Below are 18,361 nucleotides of genomic sequence, written 5' to 3'. Positions count from 1 at the left end.
CAGTTCCAGATCATCTTGGACTAAGTGATCCTAGGTCCCTGGGTAGAATGTCCAAGGGCTCTTGAGCTTCTTTTCCAGCTGACCTTCAAGAGCAGAGTCCTGTTTCGTTCAAACTCTCATTCATTCACTCTTCCTACAATAGTTACTGGGTTCATACATGCAAAGCAGTTTTAAAGTAGACAGAAGCCAGGTCCAGAAAACCAGAAAACCATGGAAGCTGGGAGACCAGCAGATGTTTAAAGTTGGGATTAGATGGCATGAAGGCAAGACTGCAGGAGGGAAGGCCGGAGGAAAGGGGAGCAGAGGGTGCTAGGGCCTGCTAGCTTTGTTGGGAACTTGACCTTCACATGGGGATGTGAAAGGCTCTGAGGAAAAGCAAGCAGAAGAGCCAGTGACAACCAGGCAAGCATCCTGGAAGGATGGTTCTTAAAGATGATTTGAAGGCAGAGGATAAGAAAGGACCAAGCCTATAGCCAAACCCTGGCTGCATCAGGGAGGGAAGTGAGTAGGTGGATCCCGGAGCCTGTGGCAGGTGTGGGAGGAGAGCATAGAGCTGTGTCACCCACCGTGAGTGGCCTCCTGAGGGGGTGAGGATTAAGGACACTCATCCTTGCACATAACTAACTGTGCTGTGTCCTGAGCTCATTGCATTGGTGTAGGTAATTCCTGATACATGTATATATATTTTCAGTTTAAAACAGAGACATATGCTACACCTAAGGATGTCTCATCGGCAGAACTGATCGAACCAGACATTGTCAAATATTCACTTAAGCAAGTCAAATTGTTAAATGTCAGGTAAAACAAAAGACTCATAACCCGGTATCTATGCAAGAGAAGTCAACACATCCTACATTCTCATGAATGTCACCCAGTAAGGATGTTCAGACCTCAAATGACTCAACTATATTAAAAAAAAAAAAAAGTGGGCCACTCATGCTCCCGTGGAAGGTGGAAGCAATGGAGATGCTCTTGCTCACTCCCCTGCTATCATTGGCTTTTTATAAACATTGGCAATAAGCCACAGAGACCCAATAATAAGGGGACTCGGGGAGAGAGACAACCTTGGCAAACGCTCAGCTACAGTAGCAATTCGAGCCACTGGAATCAGCGAGACCACCTAAGGAAGGGTTTTAAGCCAGGGAGGAAGGCCTGGGGGCCATCTCTATGTCAGGGATCAAGTAGAAGAAGAGCACCTAGAAAGAGAAAGGGGTCACCCTAGGGGAAGGCAGTGCTCCCCATCCCTGTTGGGATGACAACTAGAGTCCATTGAACTTGGTGACATCGTGACCAGTGGTGGCCTTGACGAGAGAGTGTGAGAACATACACTGGACTGGAGCCTGAGAGAAGTGAGGAAGCAAGATGGCACCAACAGGGACGTCTTCTTGGAGTTTGGCTCCAAACAAAAGCAGAGACAATGGGAGTGACCAAAGAGCAGGGAGGCATCAACACAAGGCTTTCATTTGCAAACTAAAAGAGACGCACACTGGGTCTTAATAATGGTTTATGGGGCTGTGGGCTAGAATTGTTACCCAGTGTGTGTAAGGCTGTGGGTTCTGCTCCAGGTTCTGGAAGGGAGGTATAAGTTAGTAAAGGAGAAATAGCAACTCGACACAACCTTTCACACCTAGCGGGCCAAGCTGAAGCCTCATCTAGCCTCATGCTCACTTAAGTACTGGCCTAGGTTCGCAATGAGCTATGGAACTCAGCATGGACCAGTCTTCTCCATAGCTCCCATTCCCCCTCCGTCCTTCCTTCTAGATTCCTCTGAGCTGTATCCCAGACCCTGCACCCTGCATTCGCCCTCCTCTGCTTCGACCCTGATGCAGCCCCAACACATCTGGCTTGGACGCCTGCAATAACATCTTGACTAGGCTCCCTCCCTTTCATTTATTTTCCCCAGAAACCATAATAATCTTCAAGGAAACTGGATCATATCACTCCACTGCGTCTACCTTGCTGTTGTTTCTTCCTGAATTCAGGATAAACTCTAGAATCCTCATGACTGGCAAATCTCTGATCTCTGGCAGGTCAAGGTCCTATCTGCCCCAGGCCTCTGTTTTCTCCAGGCTCTCTTCCTGTCTACATTGCATTTTCTAGATCCTTGAAATTCTTTTCTATCGCTGAACCTTGGTATATACATCAGCCTCCTTACCTACCTACTTCTCAACAATGCAACTCATTTTTTCAGCTCTCAACTGAAATTGCAAGTCCCCTAAGAGTTCTTTATGGGCACAGCAATATAAAACATGTCTTCTTTGTCTTTGTGTGGAATATGTCCTTTCTCCACATAGAACCTGTAATGATTATAAAGAATTTCAGAGGATGGAAGGTGAGAGCCCAAGCTGCCCTTGACCATATGATCCTCCTGCCCCAGCCTCCCAAGTCCTGGGATTATAAGTGTTTGCCACAACATCCCACTGTAAAGAAAAGTTTTCACTCTGCATTCAGAGCACGGCTCCCTGTCGCTATTAGGATTTCTATTGCTGTGATAAAAACCATAGCCAAAAAAGAAACTTGTGAAGGAAAGGGTTTATTTCTGCTTCCAGTTCCTCATTACAGTCCATCACTGAAAAAGACCAGGGCAGGAGCTCAAACAGGGCAGGAGCCTGGAGACAGGAGCTGATGCAGAGGCCATGGAGGAGTGTTGCTTATTGACTTTGCTCCTCGTAGCTTGCTCAGTCTGCTACCTTATAGCCACCAGTCCAAAGATGACACCTCCCATGGTGAGCTTATCTTTCCAAAATTAAGCATCAATCAAAAAATATACATTACAGACTTGCCCACAGGCTAATCTGGTGGGGGCATTTTCTCAGTTGAGGTTCCCTCCTTCCAAATGACTGTCGCTCATTTTATGTCAAGTTGACATAAAACTAGCTAGCATCTCATTCCAGAACAGAGGCTGTTTGTGTTGCTAGCCACTCTCAACAGGCCCTTGCCCAGCATTGAACTCAGGAGCCATTTAGCACATGTGTTGAAAGCAAACCAACCAGCCAGTCACTGCTGGAGCTCTGGGAAGGCCTATAATGGGGTAAAGAAGAAGCTGGGGATGTGAACCCTCCTGTGGGGTATACGCCAGGTGGACTCTGACCGGGAAGGAAATCAGCCATCTTCCCTGACACCTTTGACAATCAAGAGGCTCCTTGCATAGCCATGGTTACTGCCTGTATAAAAATGTGTCCAAATCTCCTCCAAGACTTCCCAGACCCCCACTGTGGATCTGGAGGAGGTAGAATCTGTCAGAGAGAACTACTTTAGCACTAATCACTGAGAAACAGGGAACACGGGAGGTGGGGAAGGCAGCCAGGCCTGCCCGGGAGGTGTTCCTGGAGTGAGGTCTGTGCAATCCCACTCAGGGCCAGTCTCTTCTAGGAGCACGTTACAAACGTAGCAGGTAGCAGTTAATAGCTCCTAAAATCCAGACCATAGGCTTGTTACATACTAAGTGAGACATGTTGAGTTGCTCTTATCCTCACTTGACAGAAGTAACTTAAGGGAGAGAAGTTTACTTTCGTTCCTGGTTTCTGGGGTACAGCCCATCAAAGCTGGGAAGGCACAGTAACTGGGGCAGGTCCATCCACAGCAGCACAGTGTGAGAAAACAGCTCCTCACTTCTTGGGAGGTCGGGAAGTAGCAAGGGAACCAGAAGCGTGATGCTGAGGAGCTTATATCTGCCAGCTAGGTCCTGGGCTCCAAGGGTCCCATAACCTCTAAAACAGTGCCCCCAGGTGGGATCCAGGTACTCAGGCACATGGGATTGTGGGAAATGTCTCACACTGAACATGTAACAAGCCCTAAAGTAACCCGCAATACGCAGGGTCCAGAGGGATCCTCCTGCCTGATGCTGGGAGTCCTGGAGCTGTATACGCATACAGGGAAGCCCCAGAAGAAAGGGGCTCCCCAGAACTGGGAAAATCTGCTCTCCTAGTTGTGGCAGCACAAGGCAAGCAGCCAGGGGGCCCAAGAGATGCTGTGTGTAAAACTGGGAGATGAGAAGACCCAAAAAGAGTGTCGGGACACAGTGCTGAGAGGGGAGGTTACCTGCTCTGGATCCCAGCAGCAGGAAGATTTGGTAAACTGGTCAACAGTCTGCTCCCTTTAGGGATTCCGGGTGACCAAGTAGGATACAAATGCTACAGAACAGAAGTATGGAGAAAGAAAACGAGGAAGGTAAAGGATGCAGAGATGCCAGCTGAAATCTATACTGAAGAACCCATGTCATTAGAGTCACCGGTGACAATCCTGAAGATGATGGTCTACCTACTAGAGCACAATGCAGGGAGACAGCACAGTCTGCCACCTGGCCACCTTCGCCAGGAGGACACAGACCTCACCAGGAAAGCAAATAATGGCTCCCTCAGTAGAAGGTGGAATAGCCACTGCTGGTCACAGGGAGATGAATTCCAAGCCAGCCAGAGAGCTACGTCCTTGTCTGACACTGTTGGGGACATCCAGAGTGCCGTCACGGGTGGGCTGTGAGCTCACCCTGCTTCTGTGCCCAGCTTAGGGAATATCAGGGTTGAGAGGAGGGTAGGGCAGGTCCTAGGAGTTGGCCTTGGCTCACCCACAGCTATATAAGAAGTGACTCTCTATTATGGAAGAGTGAGGGCTTCCCCATGTCTCAACTCTTTCTTTTACCTTCCAGCTGGGGCTTTGTAGCCAGAAAATGTTAGGATTTCTCTCCAGGATGTCAGTGTCCTGGAACGGCACCTGCTATCAAACACTGACGCCATAGTTAAGTGCACTGACTGCTCTTGTGGAAGACCTGGGTTTAGTTTCCAGCACCCATGTGACAACTGGCAACATCTAGTAACTCCAGTTACTCCAGGGGGATCTGATGCCCTCTTCTGACTTCTGAAGGAATTGCATAAATACATTGCCTTTACATGCAGGCAAAATACTCATGCGCATAAAAAATAAAATAAAAATAAATAAAAAAAATAAACCTCTGATGCCCCGAGGTGCATCCCAGGGAGGCGGGTGAGGAGTGGGAGATGCTGTGTCTATCCATAGTTACAGCCCCTCTCTGTCCCTTACTACCTCATACAGAGTAGCCCTGATAGCCTGGGAGGACAAAGGCACAGCTCCCTGGAAAGTCCCTGGGGTTTGGTGCTGGCTAAGACTCCCATTGCAAAAGCTTCCATTGAATGGGCTGAGCTTCCCCTTACCCTTTGCTTTGTCTCCGCCGCCCCTGGTTTCCACATCTTAAACCCCACTCAGAGAGTTGATAAAGAATGCAGGCTCCTAGGCCAGCTTCCAAATGTTCTAAGTCACTGGATCTGGACAGGGTCCAGAAAGCTGCATTTAGCTAACACCTTCTCCACCCCAGCTCAGAGCTCTCAGAACAGGCTAGAAGATGCTGAATGAAAGGCCCTCTGGCTCCATGGCCATCCTCCCACTCCTGTCTTGGGTTTGGAGCCACGTTTCACCCGACTGCTTCTCCTGGACTGCTCCAGGTCTCAGACTCTTGGCTCATTACTGGAGCTCTTAGCCACAGTCCCCGAGCCAGTGAACCGGTGAGCTGGCAGGCTGTGTGTCACCTGAGTAGAGGATTGAAAACTAGGCCATTGTGCTTGACTGGGCAGAGCCCTTCCCCCCAGCAGCCACTTCCCTTCTTGCCTCCCCCACAGAGCCTTGCTTCCAGGACCTACTTCCACTGTCTAGGGGAGAGACCTGGCCCAGAACTCGGGAGGCAGAGGGACGTGGAGAGGGGCTTCTGAAGAGACACAAAATAGGGGAAGGGAGTGTTCAGGAGCCCACAACAGAGGGAGGGAGAAGCAGAAATAGACTAATGAGTCAGGCCTGGGCCTTGGAGAAGCCAGGACTTTTTTAGTCAGTGTTGGCCCAGCTAAGCCCACAGCCCTCTCCCGTGGTTTTATGAGGGTTCCACTCTGGGGTGAGATGATACATTGTATTCGTTCTGTCTGCTCCCACGTGCTTGGTTACTGAATACATGGAGTCTTCCCATGTCATCTCTTCTTGACTTTTTCTCTCTGCCCTCCTCTGTCTACTCCTTTCTTCTCTTGTCTGTTTTCCTTTTGTTCTCTCCTCTCTTCTTCAGTCATCTCTTTCCTTCTTCGTCTCTATCTGCTGTGCTCTTCCCCACCCCTCTTCCTTCTTCCTTGTGGCTCTGGTTGTAAGACTTACACCACACACGCTCTATCTCCTCCCATCTCTGGCTCTGGCTTGGCTTCTGCACCCATATTGCATGGGCTCTGGCTCTGTCTTTGTGCCCTGTACTGCACAGGCTGTCTCCTTCTCCAGGAGAGCAGCACTCTGTGGCTTGATGCCTGGCTCCTGCCTGGGTTAAGCCCTGAGCACCATAGATGCAGACCCCATGGTGCTCACTCACAAAGACAAAGTGGAACAGAAGCTATTCAGCGATCTGAGAGCTCTCTACCTGGGTGGACTTGGAGGATCTGGTACCCATGCATCCTTCTCCATCCCAGACTGGTTTTCAGGCTTGGCAAGCCTCTTGCCTCCATGTTCTTCCTGTCCCATCCACGATCCTACCCAGACAACTTGAGACAAGCCTGAGAGAGCCCAGTGAACCCAGCTGAGGGTGGCTCTGGCTTTACCCAGGGCAGGGTGAGGGAAGAGGAAGGATCCTGCTCCCCCTCAACTCTTCCTCCTTAGCCCTCTTAGGGGGCTGACCTCTCTTCCTACTCCCCCCTCAGAGGGGTGGCAGAATCCACACACCTCCATGCCCAGATCGCTGCTTCATGACACCTCTCTTTGCTTTCATCTGACAAATGACAATGGAGTTGGGGGGGGGGGGGGCGGATATTGGTTTTCTGAGATCATGGGAGAGGTGGGTCCTCTCTGTGGATGTCTGATTAGCCCTGCTGGGAGTGCTGGGGTTGAGCTATAGGAAGGCACCCTTGAAGGGCAAGGTGATTCATGCCCGCAGTGTGCTGTAACAATGTCCTGCCGGGAGAACTGAGGAGACAGCAGAATGTAGGCTGTGAAGAAGCCAATGGGGAGGTAACGAGGGTGGGGGTATGTGACAGAGATGACAGCTCTAGAGCCTGTGGGCATGTGCCAGCCACATTATGATAAGTTTCTCTCCGCAGGAAGGCCTAATGTTGGAAGTAGCAGATCGGCAGCATGACCACGCCCAGATTCCTGCCACCCCACATGAGACCCTGGGAATAGAGCACCCGAAAAGAAAGTAAAGGGATTGGTCCACAGAGAGAAACTGTACAGGCTTTGTCCTTTCCAGGCAGCCTGAGAAAAGGGGATGCAGGAAAGACTAACCCACTTGGAGATTCCAGTGGAGAGAAAGGGACCTCTCATCAGTCTTGATAGGATATAGGCTATATAACATCTACCTCCACCCCATTTTTTTTTTTTGAGAAGCATCCTTCTGCTTCCATCTTCTAAGTAGCTAGGACCTACCATGCCTGGCTCATCCCATTTACGTTGTTAGACCCTCAGATCCTATGGGGTTCAGTGAGAACTTGGGTCCAGAGCAGAAAGACCTGAGCTCAGCCTTCCACTACCCTTGGTGTTGCTGGGCACCAGCTCATTGTAGTTGGTATTATCTTTAGGCTGCCAACCAGCTACCGAATGAAGACACGGAGACTTATTGTTAATTATAAAAGTTTGGCTTAGCTTATGCTTGTCCCACTAGCTCTTACAACTTAATTTAACCTGTTTCTGTTCATCTATGTTTTGCCTTGGGGCTTTTTACCTTTCTTTCATTCTGTATGTCCTGGTTTTCTGCTTCCTCTGTGTCTGTCTTTCTGGATGGCCCCTAGCATATCTCCCTGACATCTTCCTCTCTCCCTCTCTCCCTCTCCCTCTCCCTTTCTTTCTTTCTTCTTCTTCTTCTTCTTCTTCTTCTTCTTCTTCTTCTTCTTCTTCTCCTCCTCCTCCTCCTTCTTCTTTTTCTTCTCCCTAAGTCTAAATTCCTCCTCCTACTTATTCTCCCTGCCGGGAAGTTCCACCTATACCTCCTCACTTGTTATTGGCCATTCAGCTTTTTATTAGACCAATCAGGTGACTCAGACAGGCAAGGTAAAACAGCAACACATCTTTACATAATTAAACAAGTCCAATACATCTTTGCATAGTTAAACAAATATTCCACAACAGCTCATCCCCCTAGGCCTCAGGTATTTGACTGAGGGACAGAGACAATAGCCAATAACTTGCCTTCCAGGACTGCTGCATGAGGTGAGAGGTGGCAGGAGAAAGTTGTCCACCTAGGTTATTCAGAGGAGACCCCAGAGCAGGAGGAAAAAAGCTGTAAGACTTCCTCCATCCTTCCTGGCTAGAAGCAAGTCAAGTTGCCCTCCCCGACCTCTCCAGGGAGGCTTCACCTTACCCCTCTAGAGGAGTTAAAGGGGGCTGACTTTACCCACAACCTCCTCCTGCTTGCCCTCAGCTGCGTGGTAGATGAAATGGACTTTTCCAACATGGAGCTGGACGAGGCCCTGAGGAAGTTTCAAGCTCACATCCGCGTGCAAGGGGAGGCCCAGAAGGTAGAGCGGCTCATAGAGGCCTTCAGGTAAGATGCCTTCCCAGCTCCTCTCCCTGATCCTCCAAATCCCCTGATTTCTGGGAAACAGGTGGTAAAGAAAAGCTGCCATGATTCTGGGCTAAGAGATGCTGAGCTGGGTAAAGCCCTTCTGGTGTAGGTGGGAAGGTGGGACTGGAAGAAACAGAAAAAGAATCCTTTACTGAGTCCTCCGATCTGGCAGCCACATGCAACCCTCCCAATGGCTGCTTGTCACTCACCAGAGCCAGCCCATTTTACTAAGTGCATGTGGGAGGTGGGTATTGGGGGATGGACAGCCAGTGATCTCCCTGGTCCCCAGACCCTTCAAGGGCTGGGGCTGGGGAGCTTACAGTCCTGCCCCACTCCCCCACAGCCAGCGCTACTGCATGTGTAACCCCGAGGTGGTGCAGCAGTTCCACAACCCAGACACCATCTTCATCCTGGCCTTTGCCATCATCCTTCTCAACACCGACATGTACAGCCCCAACATCAAGCCTGACCGGAAGATGATGCTAGAAGACTTTATCCGAAACCTTCGAGGTAAGAAGCTGGACTGGGGAGGTGGGGTAAGGATGCTGCACAATGCTGCCTGGTCCTGTTCATGTTAATTCTGTGACTACGAGCCCTAACGGTAGATGTTATTTGTTCCTGAGGACCTAGTCACCCCTAGCAAGCTGGGGAAGTTTCGTACTTTCCAGCATATGGAGTCTCCAGGTACCACAGCCCTATTCAAAGTAGCATGGCCCTGCAGCAATTTCTTCTGCCTTCTGCGTGCTGTGGACCATCCCCACTGGGTGACCTCCAGGCCATTGGCACCAGACTAGTATCTGGGTAGGACCAACCCTTCTGCTCTCATGACTTAGGAGGAAAAAGACTTGGAATAAGGCTTTCCAGTTCTGAGTTCCTTGAATTCAGCCTTGCAGGTCACTTGGTAGCACCTGCCAGGGAAACCTTTCTGATTGATCCCATGCACCTCTCACCAGGACCAGATCAAAGCTACCAGCATATAATGTATGTAGTAACATGGGTAGCTTTGGGCATTGAAAAATCAAAGTGCCAGAGGTGATCCTGCCACACCTGTAATCTCAGCACTTGGGAGGCTAAAGCAGGAGGATTGCAGCTGGCTCAAGGTCAGCCTGGGCTACAGAGTGAGTTCAAGGACAGCCTGGGCTTTCGAATGATACCGTCTCCAAAAATTAAAACAAAAAATAATGTGCATGTGTATACTTAATAAAGTAAAATAATTCTACAAGGTTCATTACAGAAAAAAAGAGAATAGACCCTGCTGCCCCTGTTACCACTGCTGTTCCCTCAAGCCACACTTCGAGTTGAGTAGGTTTCCGTTGTTTATTGATTCATCTTGTGGTGCTGAGAGAGAAGCCAGGGACTTCTGAATGGTAGGCAAGCCGCCTGCCACTGAGCTACATCCCCAGCCTGTTGGCTATGTGTCTACTGTTCCTTCCATATCAATAAATGACATGCTGCTTCTTTCTTCCTATCCCTGTTATGAACACAGACTGTTTAAGATGAATAAATACGACAAGAGTTTATATTCACGGACACCCGTGTGCTCACACCTGAGTCTACAAACTGGCCATTTCCATCACCCAGAACCTTCTCTCTCATCCCATCTCACCTGAGACACCTTCCTGAGCTTAGCATCATCTTGTCTTCCAGGGCTTGTCACCTCCTGAGATATAAAAATGGAGTCACACAGTACAAATACTGTGGTATTCTGGGGAGGGGGTACTTAATGTTTTTTTTTTTAAGCAATGTTTAAATCTCCTATTATATAGAGTTTTTTCCACTTTCTTCTAACACCACCACGAAAACCAGAGAGGGATCAGAAAGCCAAGTGAACACAGCCCAAAGCTACAGTTTTTCCACCTTCCTTGAAGTCGGTTTTAGATTTGTTTTAGATTTGGCTTCTTCTGTTTATACCACTAAAATACCTGGCCCTATCCTGAGCGTCCATATTTTAGATCTGGATGGTTCCCTAGGTGTTTTATCTCCTTGTCAGCGTCAACCATGACATCTCTGAGCCACAGTTGGGTTCCTGGACATCACGGCTTCCTCATTTGTAGTTGGTTTGCAAAGAAAGGGCACATTGGAGACAAAGCAGCAGCCTGCATTCTGAATCTGCCGCCTTCTGCCCTCATATATGACTGGGAGCTAACTGGAATAGGATCCCAGACTGGAAATACGTAGCTTAGGTGTGGGCATGCCCTGTTCTGCCTTAGTGAAGTGCAGCTCTGCCATCTGGTTCCTGGCCTTGAGAAGGTTGTTTTTCCTCCGTGTCTCCGTGGGTTCTTCTGGTTGCCTTTGTGTAGAGAATTTTCACACTGATGTGTTTTTCTTCATCCACTATCAATTTGGGCCAATCTTTTCAGTCTAAAAACACATGTCCAGCTGTGTGATGTTTTCTGATACATAGTATCCTTCCATGTCCCTAAGTCCAGGACCCTGTTGGGTGTTCAAGTTCTCTCTCTCTCTCTCTCTCTCTCTCTCTCTCTCTCTCTCTCTCTCTCTCTGTGTGTGTGTGTGTGTGTGTGTGTGTACGATGGCATATGTATTTCACCTTCCTTTATACTCTGAGTCATCTCTAGATGAATTAAAAGGCCCAATACAATTTAAATGCTATGTAAACATTGTTATATCGTATTATTTAGGGGATAAAGACAAGAAAAAAACATCTGTACCTTTTTGGGACAAATGCAGTTCTTGGAATACTTTTGATTGACAGTTGGTTGAAGCAAAGTTATGGATAGAGAAGGAGTTCAGAGTGTGGTTCTGGTCACTTATCTTTTCTCTTGAACTCGTAACTCAGGTGTCCTATTCCACTTGCATTTACCGGAGTTTTCCATACAGCCATTACCTCTCAAGTCTTCTTCCTCACTCATGTCCCCACAATCCCTCTGCTTTTTGTTTCCATCTGATAACTCTTTTGCTCTCCAAACATTGCCAGTATATAACACGGGAGCAGACAGGCGGGGTTCACTGCCTGTGCTACCTCAAGGCATGAGCCTCCTCTTAGCTTCCTGCTCAGCTCTTCTGCCCCAGTGAGGGAAGACGCCCATAACTCATTCCACTGCTCCATGGTATCCATTCTTGGTACCCTGTCCCCTCCCCTTTAACAGGGGAGGGGAAGTCCCAGAGAGGACAAGACAGATGATCTTCATGCTCATGGGGAGACACGGAGTGAGGTCAAGGCAAATGCACAGAAGACAATAGAAGTGCAGAAGCAAAGATGTTTTGGCGGAGCCTGGGAACCACAGGAAAGCAGCCTAGGAGGTGGGAACAGAGGACTTTAGCAGACATTGCTGAAAAGTCTATCTTTCCTTTAGTGGGGATAGGGAGCCAACTGCCAAAAGCTTAGATCAAAAGCAAAACACAATCAAGGCCACTTCCTGGTGCTCTGGTGTAGAGGGAAATCTTGTCCTCCATGTTGGCAGGTGTGGATGATGGCGCTGACATCCCCAGAGAGCTGGTGGTAGGCATCTATGAAAGGATTCAGCAGAAGGAGCTCAAGTCCAATGAGGACCACGTCACGTACGTCACCAAGGTGGAGAAGTCCATCGTGGGCATGAAGACGGTAAGTGCCTGTGCTGAGCAGCACTCCCTGCAGCTCTTGACTTCCTCCCCATGGCAGGCCACCCAGCCAGCCATCTCCTGTTTCCTATCGTTTCGTTTTTCCTGACATCTCCCCAGTCTCTCCTTTACCTTTCTCAAAGACACTTCTCTGTGAGTCAAGGACTGAGTCTGTGCTGTGCGCCAGGCACTAGCTCCTCTTTCTCCCTTTTCATAATGTCCTCATCCCTCTTGCCGCCAGCTGCCGTTACTAGGGTGAGGTGTCGAAAGGAAGTTACCAATGATCTAAGGTAGCAGCATGTGAATGGCCAGCTGAGGACGTTTAGGATGCTTCTCACAGGAAGCGGTGGATGGCAGGTGTTCCTGAAAGGGCCCAATGGGTAGAAGGCAGAAAAATGAACTGTCTAGACTGTAGGTGGTGGCAACCGGGGTCCAGGCAGCGTGTTCTAATGTGCAGTGATTTTTAAAGCTGGCATCCTCTGTGGCACACTAAGCTACTGGCACCTTACACCGGGTGTGGGTAAGGTGAGGCAGGTGCATAGTCCTTCTGCTACAAGGGGCCTTTGAGCTCTCTGTGCAGGGAGGACCCTCACGTCAGAGCCTCTGTGACTAAGAACTCAGTGCTTGTCTGCTCTGCAAGCCAGCTGATATTTGAGTTATTAGGGTACATCCTGGGGTCCCTATAATCCCCTTTCCCTTGCACGCTTGTGTTTGAGTGTGTAGTAAAAGAACAGGCATGGATTTTGCACGCACATGGTCACTGTGGGGAAAGACTGATATTAGGTCATGGAAAGTCTGAAGACTTATCTCAGTTTCTGTTCCTTCTCCCATGATCTCATTACAAAAGCATAATGAATCTCTGGATCTGCTGCCCTAGAGGTGTGATGATGGGAACAGAGACATGCCCCCACCCCCGCCATGAGAGGCTGAGGGTCAAGCATTGCCCTCCTCCTCGCCATGAGAGGTTGGGGGTCAAGCATTGGTCTTTGCATAGGAGTAGAGCCCATGCCCACTCCCTAAACCTCTATCTCCTCTTCTGGAAAATGGGTGCCATGAGCTAGGAGGAGAGCCCTGGGGTCTCTGAGGCTTCACTCTAGAGCCCTGTCTGGTTTCAGGTATTGTCCATGCCACACCGCCGCCTGGTCTGCTGTAGTCGGCTCTTCGAGGTGACTGACGTGAACAAGCTCCAGAAGCAGGCCGCACACCAGAGAGAAGTGTTCCTCTTCAATGATCTCCTGGTGGTGAGCAGTGCGGCCAGGGCTGGGCAGGGGAGAGCTGGGGGGCTGGGCAGGGGAGAGCTGGGGCTGGGCAGGGGAGAGCTGAGGCTGGGCAGGGGAGAGCTGGGGCTGGGCAGGGGAGAGCTGGGGCTGGGCAGGGGAGAGCTGAGGCTGGGCAGGGGAGAGCTGGGGCTGGGCAGGGGAGATCTGGGGCTGGGCAGGGGAGAGCTGAGGCTGGGCAGGGGAGAGCTGAGTCTGGGCAGGGGAGAGCTGGGGCTGGGCAGGGGAGAACTGAGGCTGGGCAGGGGAGATCTGGGGCTGGGCAGGGGAGAGCTGAGGCTGGGCAGGGGAGAGCTGGGGCTGGGCAGGGGAGAGCTGAGGCTGGGCAAGGGAGAGCTGAGGCTGGGCAGGGGAGAGCTGAGGCTGGGCAGGGGAGAGCTGAGGCTGGGCAGGGGAGATCTGGGGCTGGGCAGGGGAGAGCTGAGGCTGGGCAGGGGAGAGCTGAGGCTGGGCAGGGGAGAGCTGGGGCTGGGCAGGGGAGAGCTGAGGCTGGGGCTAGCCCTACCTATTGGGGCTGGGCAGGGGAGAGCTGAGGCTGGGGCTAGCCCTACCTATTGGGGCTGGGCAGGGCGAGGCTACACATGGAGGCACTGGGCAGGGCGGACTGAGACTATGACCGTGGAGGATATGGCAGCTCCTACTTGGTAAGCTGTGATCTGAAGCACAGAGACAGCTCAAAGGGGAAATGAGCTGTACCCCAGACAACTGGCCTCTCCATGATACAGAAAACCTGGGCAAGGCACTCGGCCTTGACATCACTATTCTGCCTGGAAGGTCAGCAGAGGCCCACTGTCCCCGGTCCCAGGGAGAGGCTGAACAGCATGTGTATGGATGGTGTATTTCTCTCTGAAAACAAGTGTCCCATAATAAATCTTTACTACATCCCACTGTGCCTGGAGTTGTCCCAAGTGCTGAGAGGCAGGCAGGGGTGAGTGAGTGCCTCCCACAGATGTGAACTCTCTAGAAACCTCTACAGGGTCCCAACAGAAGCACCTCTAGCTCTCTCCACCCTGCCATTCTGGCCTGGTGAGTCTCTCAGGTCCTCTTTCTGTAACCAGAATACCGGAGCCTTGGTGCCTGTCACTCACTGGCAGAGCCAATGAGAAGAGACCGAAGCTGAATCTTAAAACTGCTTTCTTCAGAGAGCGGATAATCTGAGAGGGCAGTGGATTGGCATTTTAAAAGCCTGTCTCATCTCCTTCCAGCAGGTTACTTAGGGAGCAGGCAGGGGCAATGAAGACCGTGAGTCCCCCCCCCCCCCCCATCAGGCAATCACTGGGGGAATTTGTGATCTGGCTTCCCCCTTGCCCTCTTCACTTCTGCAGTAGAAACTTAGGCTCAGGCACTTGTTGGAACACTGAGTCTAGTTAGTGACTGTCTGCATTAACCCTGGATTCCTGCAGGAGCATGGGGTTTAGGAGGAGGAGCTTAACTCATAGTATATGTGTGGACAGCCAGTGGTAAACATACATTTTTGCAATACAAATGTGTCTGTATATTACAAGATGTTAAAATATTCCTCTAGGTTCCTCATGTCCCCTGTCACTTCCACAGAACCATGGTACTCTTCTGGGCACATCAGGGCCTCCCATCTACCCGGCTCCAGCTCAGTCCTTCATCCCCCAACCCCAAAGATCTCTAAGCTCATTGGCTGCACACCCTGAGCTGCTCTAACACTCTGGAGTCAGGAGCTGCCTCCCACTGCCCAGGCCTCCTTTCTGGCCGCCCCTCCCCATCCAAAGCTCCTCTAGGTGTGGTTACTTGGCTCTCTTCAGGCGGGTCACTAATTGAATGTGGTCTGCCTGGAGGCCTCTTGTCCAAGCAAGGCAGTCTGCCCAAGCACTTTCTACTTCTAATCCTATTTGACTTCCTTAAAAACACTCTCAAGTTTCTGAAATTGCCTTATTTGTCCCTTGCTTTGCCTTTGTTGGGTGGGTAGAGAGGATTTTTCCTTAACTGTCTTCCTCTACCATCACATAAACCCCTCGAGGGCAGGGTTATCTGTCACATCTGTCCTTCTACATCCTCCGCGCCCTGCTCGTAAGAGCTACTAAATAAAATATAAGTTTTGAGCAACTGGTGAATGAATCTTTCATATTAGGCAGAAACAAAAATCAAAGGAAGGGAGGAAGGAAGGAAGGAAGGAAGGAAGGAAGGAAGGAAGGAAATGAACGAGACTGTAGCCAATGGGAGGAGGAGTGCTTTGAAATCTATATATAAAGTGGTAGTGGGACAGAGTGACTGGGTGCCAGGGGAGACTTGGGGGCTTGCTTTTTAGTTTGTGGGTTTAAATGTGGTTTTGAAAGGAAGCTTTCTCTAAGGAGCATTTTGTGTTAACTTAAATAATGAGAGTAATCTGGCCATGCAGAAAGCTGAGGGGGGCGGAGGGGGGGTTGTGGAAAAGGAGTGGCTGCCATAGGACTGAGCTCGGCTGCTTCAACCTACAGAAAGGAGGACAGTGTGATGCCAACACAACGTGGGGCAGAGGCTAGATCTGGGAGGGCTTGCAGGCGGGGGCTTCTAATGCAGAAGGAGTGGGTCCTGGTGGGTTTTAAGCAGGATGGCACGTGTGTATTGTGCCAGGTGTGTGTGGCGTGACTGCGTCTGACGTGCATAGGTGTGCATCTCTGTGTCTGGACAGTGTTCACAATGTCTGTGGGCATCGGTGCCTGCCTCTGTGCACACGTATTTGCTGCGGCCCCTCTCACCTGTTTCTGTCCCTCCTCTGGGCAGATTCTCAAGCTGTGCCCAAAGAAGAAGAGCTCCTTCACCTACACCTTCTGCAAGGCGGTCGGCCTCTTAGGCATGCGCTTTCACCTCTTTGAGAACGAGTGTGAGTCCCAGGGCTGGGAGGGGGGGAGCTTCCCCCAAACCCTAGGCTTCCAACACGAGCCTCCTTGCTGTGGTGTGCTCACCACTGGGGTGTGTCTGGATTCCAGATTATTCCCACGGCATCACACTGGCAACTCCACTCGCGGGCTCTGAGAAGAAACAGGTGTTGCATTTTTGCGCCCTGGGCTCTGACGAGATGCAGAAGTTTGTGGAAGACCTGAAGGAGTCTATTGCGGAGGTGACAGAGCTGGAGCAGATCCGAATAGAGTGTAAGAACGAGTCCCAGTTTCTAAGACAGACAGATGGGGTCCGAAAAGGCAGAGGAAGTCAGCACAGGCACCTACCTCTGCCTCCCGGGAACTGCAACGCCTGCTCTGCCCCAGCCTGAGCCCCACCCCCACCCCCTTGGACTCCGCTGCAACATCCCATCCCAATGTCGGTTTGCTTCACGATTGCACTGAGCCCTACCTCCCAGGGTACACACACGTATGCACACATCTGCCAGCCTTGTGGGGTGCACAAGGGCCTTTCTCACCTAGAACACTGCTGCGTTGTCCAGAACAGCCAAGGGGAGCTGCTCCAGGCCCAGCAGATCCATGAGACCGAGAGGCAAGATGGCTGGGCGACATTCTGCTTATCTTCGCTGTAGCCTGCAAGGTGGCAGTTTTGTCCCCTTTGCGAAAGTCACCAGTGCTAACACAGGCAGAGATGGCATATGCAAATGAGTCCTAGGCTTAGCCTCATAGTCTTTCTACTATGAGGACTGAAAGAAGAGGTTTTGTGTATAATCTCTTAAGAAAATAACCCAAAAATCGAGCTAAAATGAAGCCCAGAGCACAGGATGCTACTTGGCAAGGGGGGTGGTAGTCACTGAGGACATGCTGGTTTTGTACAGCATTGGTTTATTTGGACTCGGGGGTTTCACAAACAGACTTTTTTCAGGGTCAGACTAGTTGCACAGAGGGCCCAGTGGGATTATTTCTTCTGGAACATTCTCAGAGTTTGTCTTGAAAAGGATTTACTTTTCTTCTGATCAGAATGTCACAAATGGCCCCAAGCTGCTTAGAGAGCCACTGGGCACCTGGCCTCAGCTGTACTGAGAGAAGTACTGTCCTTCTAGCCCAAGGGCGTCCCAGAAGTCCTTTCTCAAAGTACCAGAGGCACAGATCTGGTCACAATCCATTATGTCAAGTGGGAGAGAAAATCGCTTCAGCAGACAACGGGGGGGGGGGGGGGGGCAGGAGGCGGAGGAAGCAAAGCTGGAAGGAAAGGTGGGCGGAGGACTGGTTCGCAGGGGTAGCAGGGGTGGCAGAAGCCAGCTGGCCATTGAGGCAGGTGGAAGAGGAAATGAGTAAGGAAGCAAACAGAAGCCACAAGTAGTCACCATTTAAATACCTGCTACACACCTGGCACAGGGCAGGTGACAGGACCCGTCACTTAATGCCCACTTCCCATGTATGCTCATTCCCCTTACAAGCGGGAAAACTGAGGCCAGCAGGGCTTCAGAAGGGAGTCTGAGCTCTCACAGGGAGTGACCATGAGCATCACGCCCAGGCTCTCCAGAGGCATGTATAAGTAATTACGGCTCTAATTCCTCCAAAGCCAGGAGGAGGACCCTCTCGGGCCAGCAAGTAACTAACTCAGTAAGAATGCCCTCAAGTGATGGCTCACCAGTGTGGGCAACAAGGACAAAATGCTGGTCTGGACACTTCCTGCTCCCTATCCCTGGATTCTAGACAGCCAGAGAAACAGCAAATGGAGCCCAAGTGGATAGTTTTAATAACAGAAACTTGAGTCATGTCCCATGGAACCAAGAAGCTGAGAGAACGCTTTAATAATACCTGTCAGATCTACACAGATGGCAACCATCAGGTCCCTAGAGCCACTGGGAAGATAAACCGGGTAACTGGTAATGCAGAAAGGCTCCAGCAAAGGATCAGCTGGGACATGTGTCCCAGCTACACAGGCTGTGGAATCTGCCCCTTGGGGGAGCACTGAACACCCTTCAGGAAGCTCCGCGGCTGGGGTGGGGAAGGGGGCAGTCCTGCTAGGTGCACGTGGATGGACCGGATGTCGCCAACTATGCCTAGGGACGCAGGCTGCATTTTCTGGCACACTGTCCTAATGCTAATACTTGGCATGCTTGCCCAAGTCAGTCCTT

At 50.7% G+C, this 18,361-nt stretch overlaps 1 protein-coding gene across 5 annotated transcripts in view; it reads left to right on the top strand.

Annotated features, from left to right (window-relative positions):
• Nucleotides 1-18,361, top strand: part of Iqsec3 (IQ motif and Sec7 domain ArfGEF 3) — a 103,821-nt gene that overhangs the window by 76,291 nt on the left and 9,169 nt on the right. For all 5 annotated transcript variants that reach the window (XM_041632453.1, XM_041632443.1, XM_041632478.1 and 2 more), the window contains 6 exons: nucleotides 8,390-8,512; nucleotides 8,877-9,043; nucleotides 11,956-12,095; nucleotides 13,207-13,332; nucleotides 16,102-16,201; nucleotides 16,308-16,469. In XM_041632453.1, coding sequence (XP_041488387.1) covers nucleotides 8,390-8,512; nucleotides 8,877-9,043; nucleotides 11,956-12,095; nucleotides 13,207-13,332; nucleotides 16,102-16,201; nucleotides 16,308-16,469 — 818 coding nt within the window. The remainder of the gene's footprint in view (nucleotides 1-8,389; nucleotides 8,513-8,876; nucleotides 9,044-11,955; nucleotides 12,096-13,206; nucleotides 13,333-16,101; nucleotides 16,202-16,307; nucleotides 16,470-18,361) is intronic.

Source organism: Microtus oregoni, unplaced genomic scaffold (genome assembly GCF_018167655.1).
Source record: "Microtus oregoni isolate MIOR12 unplaced genomic scaffold, Mior012 000002F_ref0000024, whole genome shotgun sequence".
In the NCBI taxonomy this organism is placed as follows: Eukaryota; Metazoa; Chordata; class Mammalia; order Rodentia; family Cricetidae; genus Microtus; species Microtus oregoni.
This window is presented reverse-complemented; position numbering and strand designations above follow the sequence as displayed.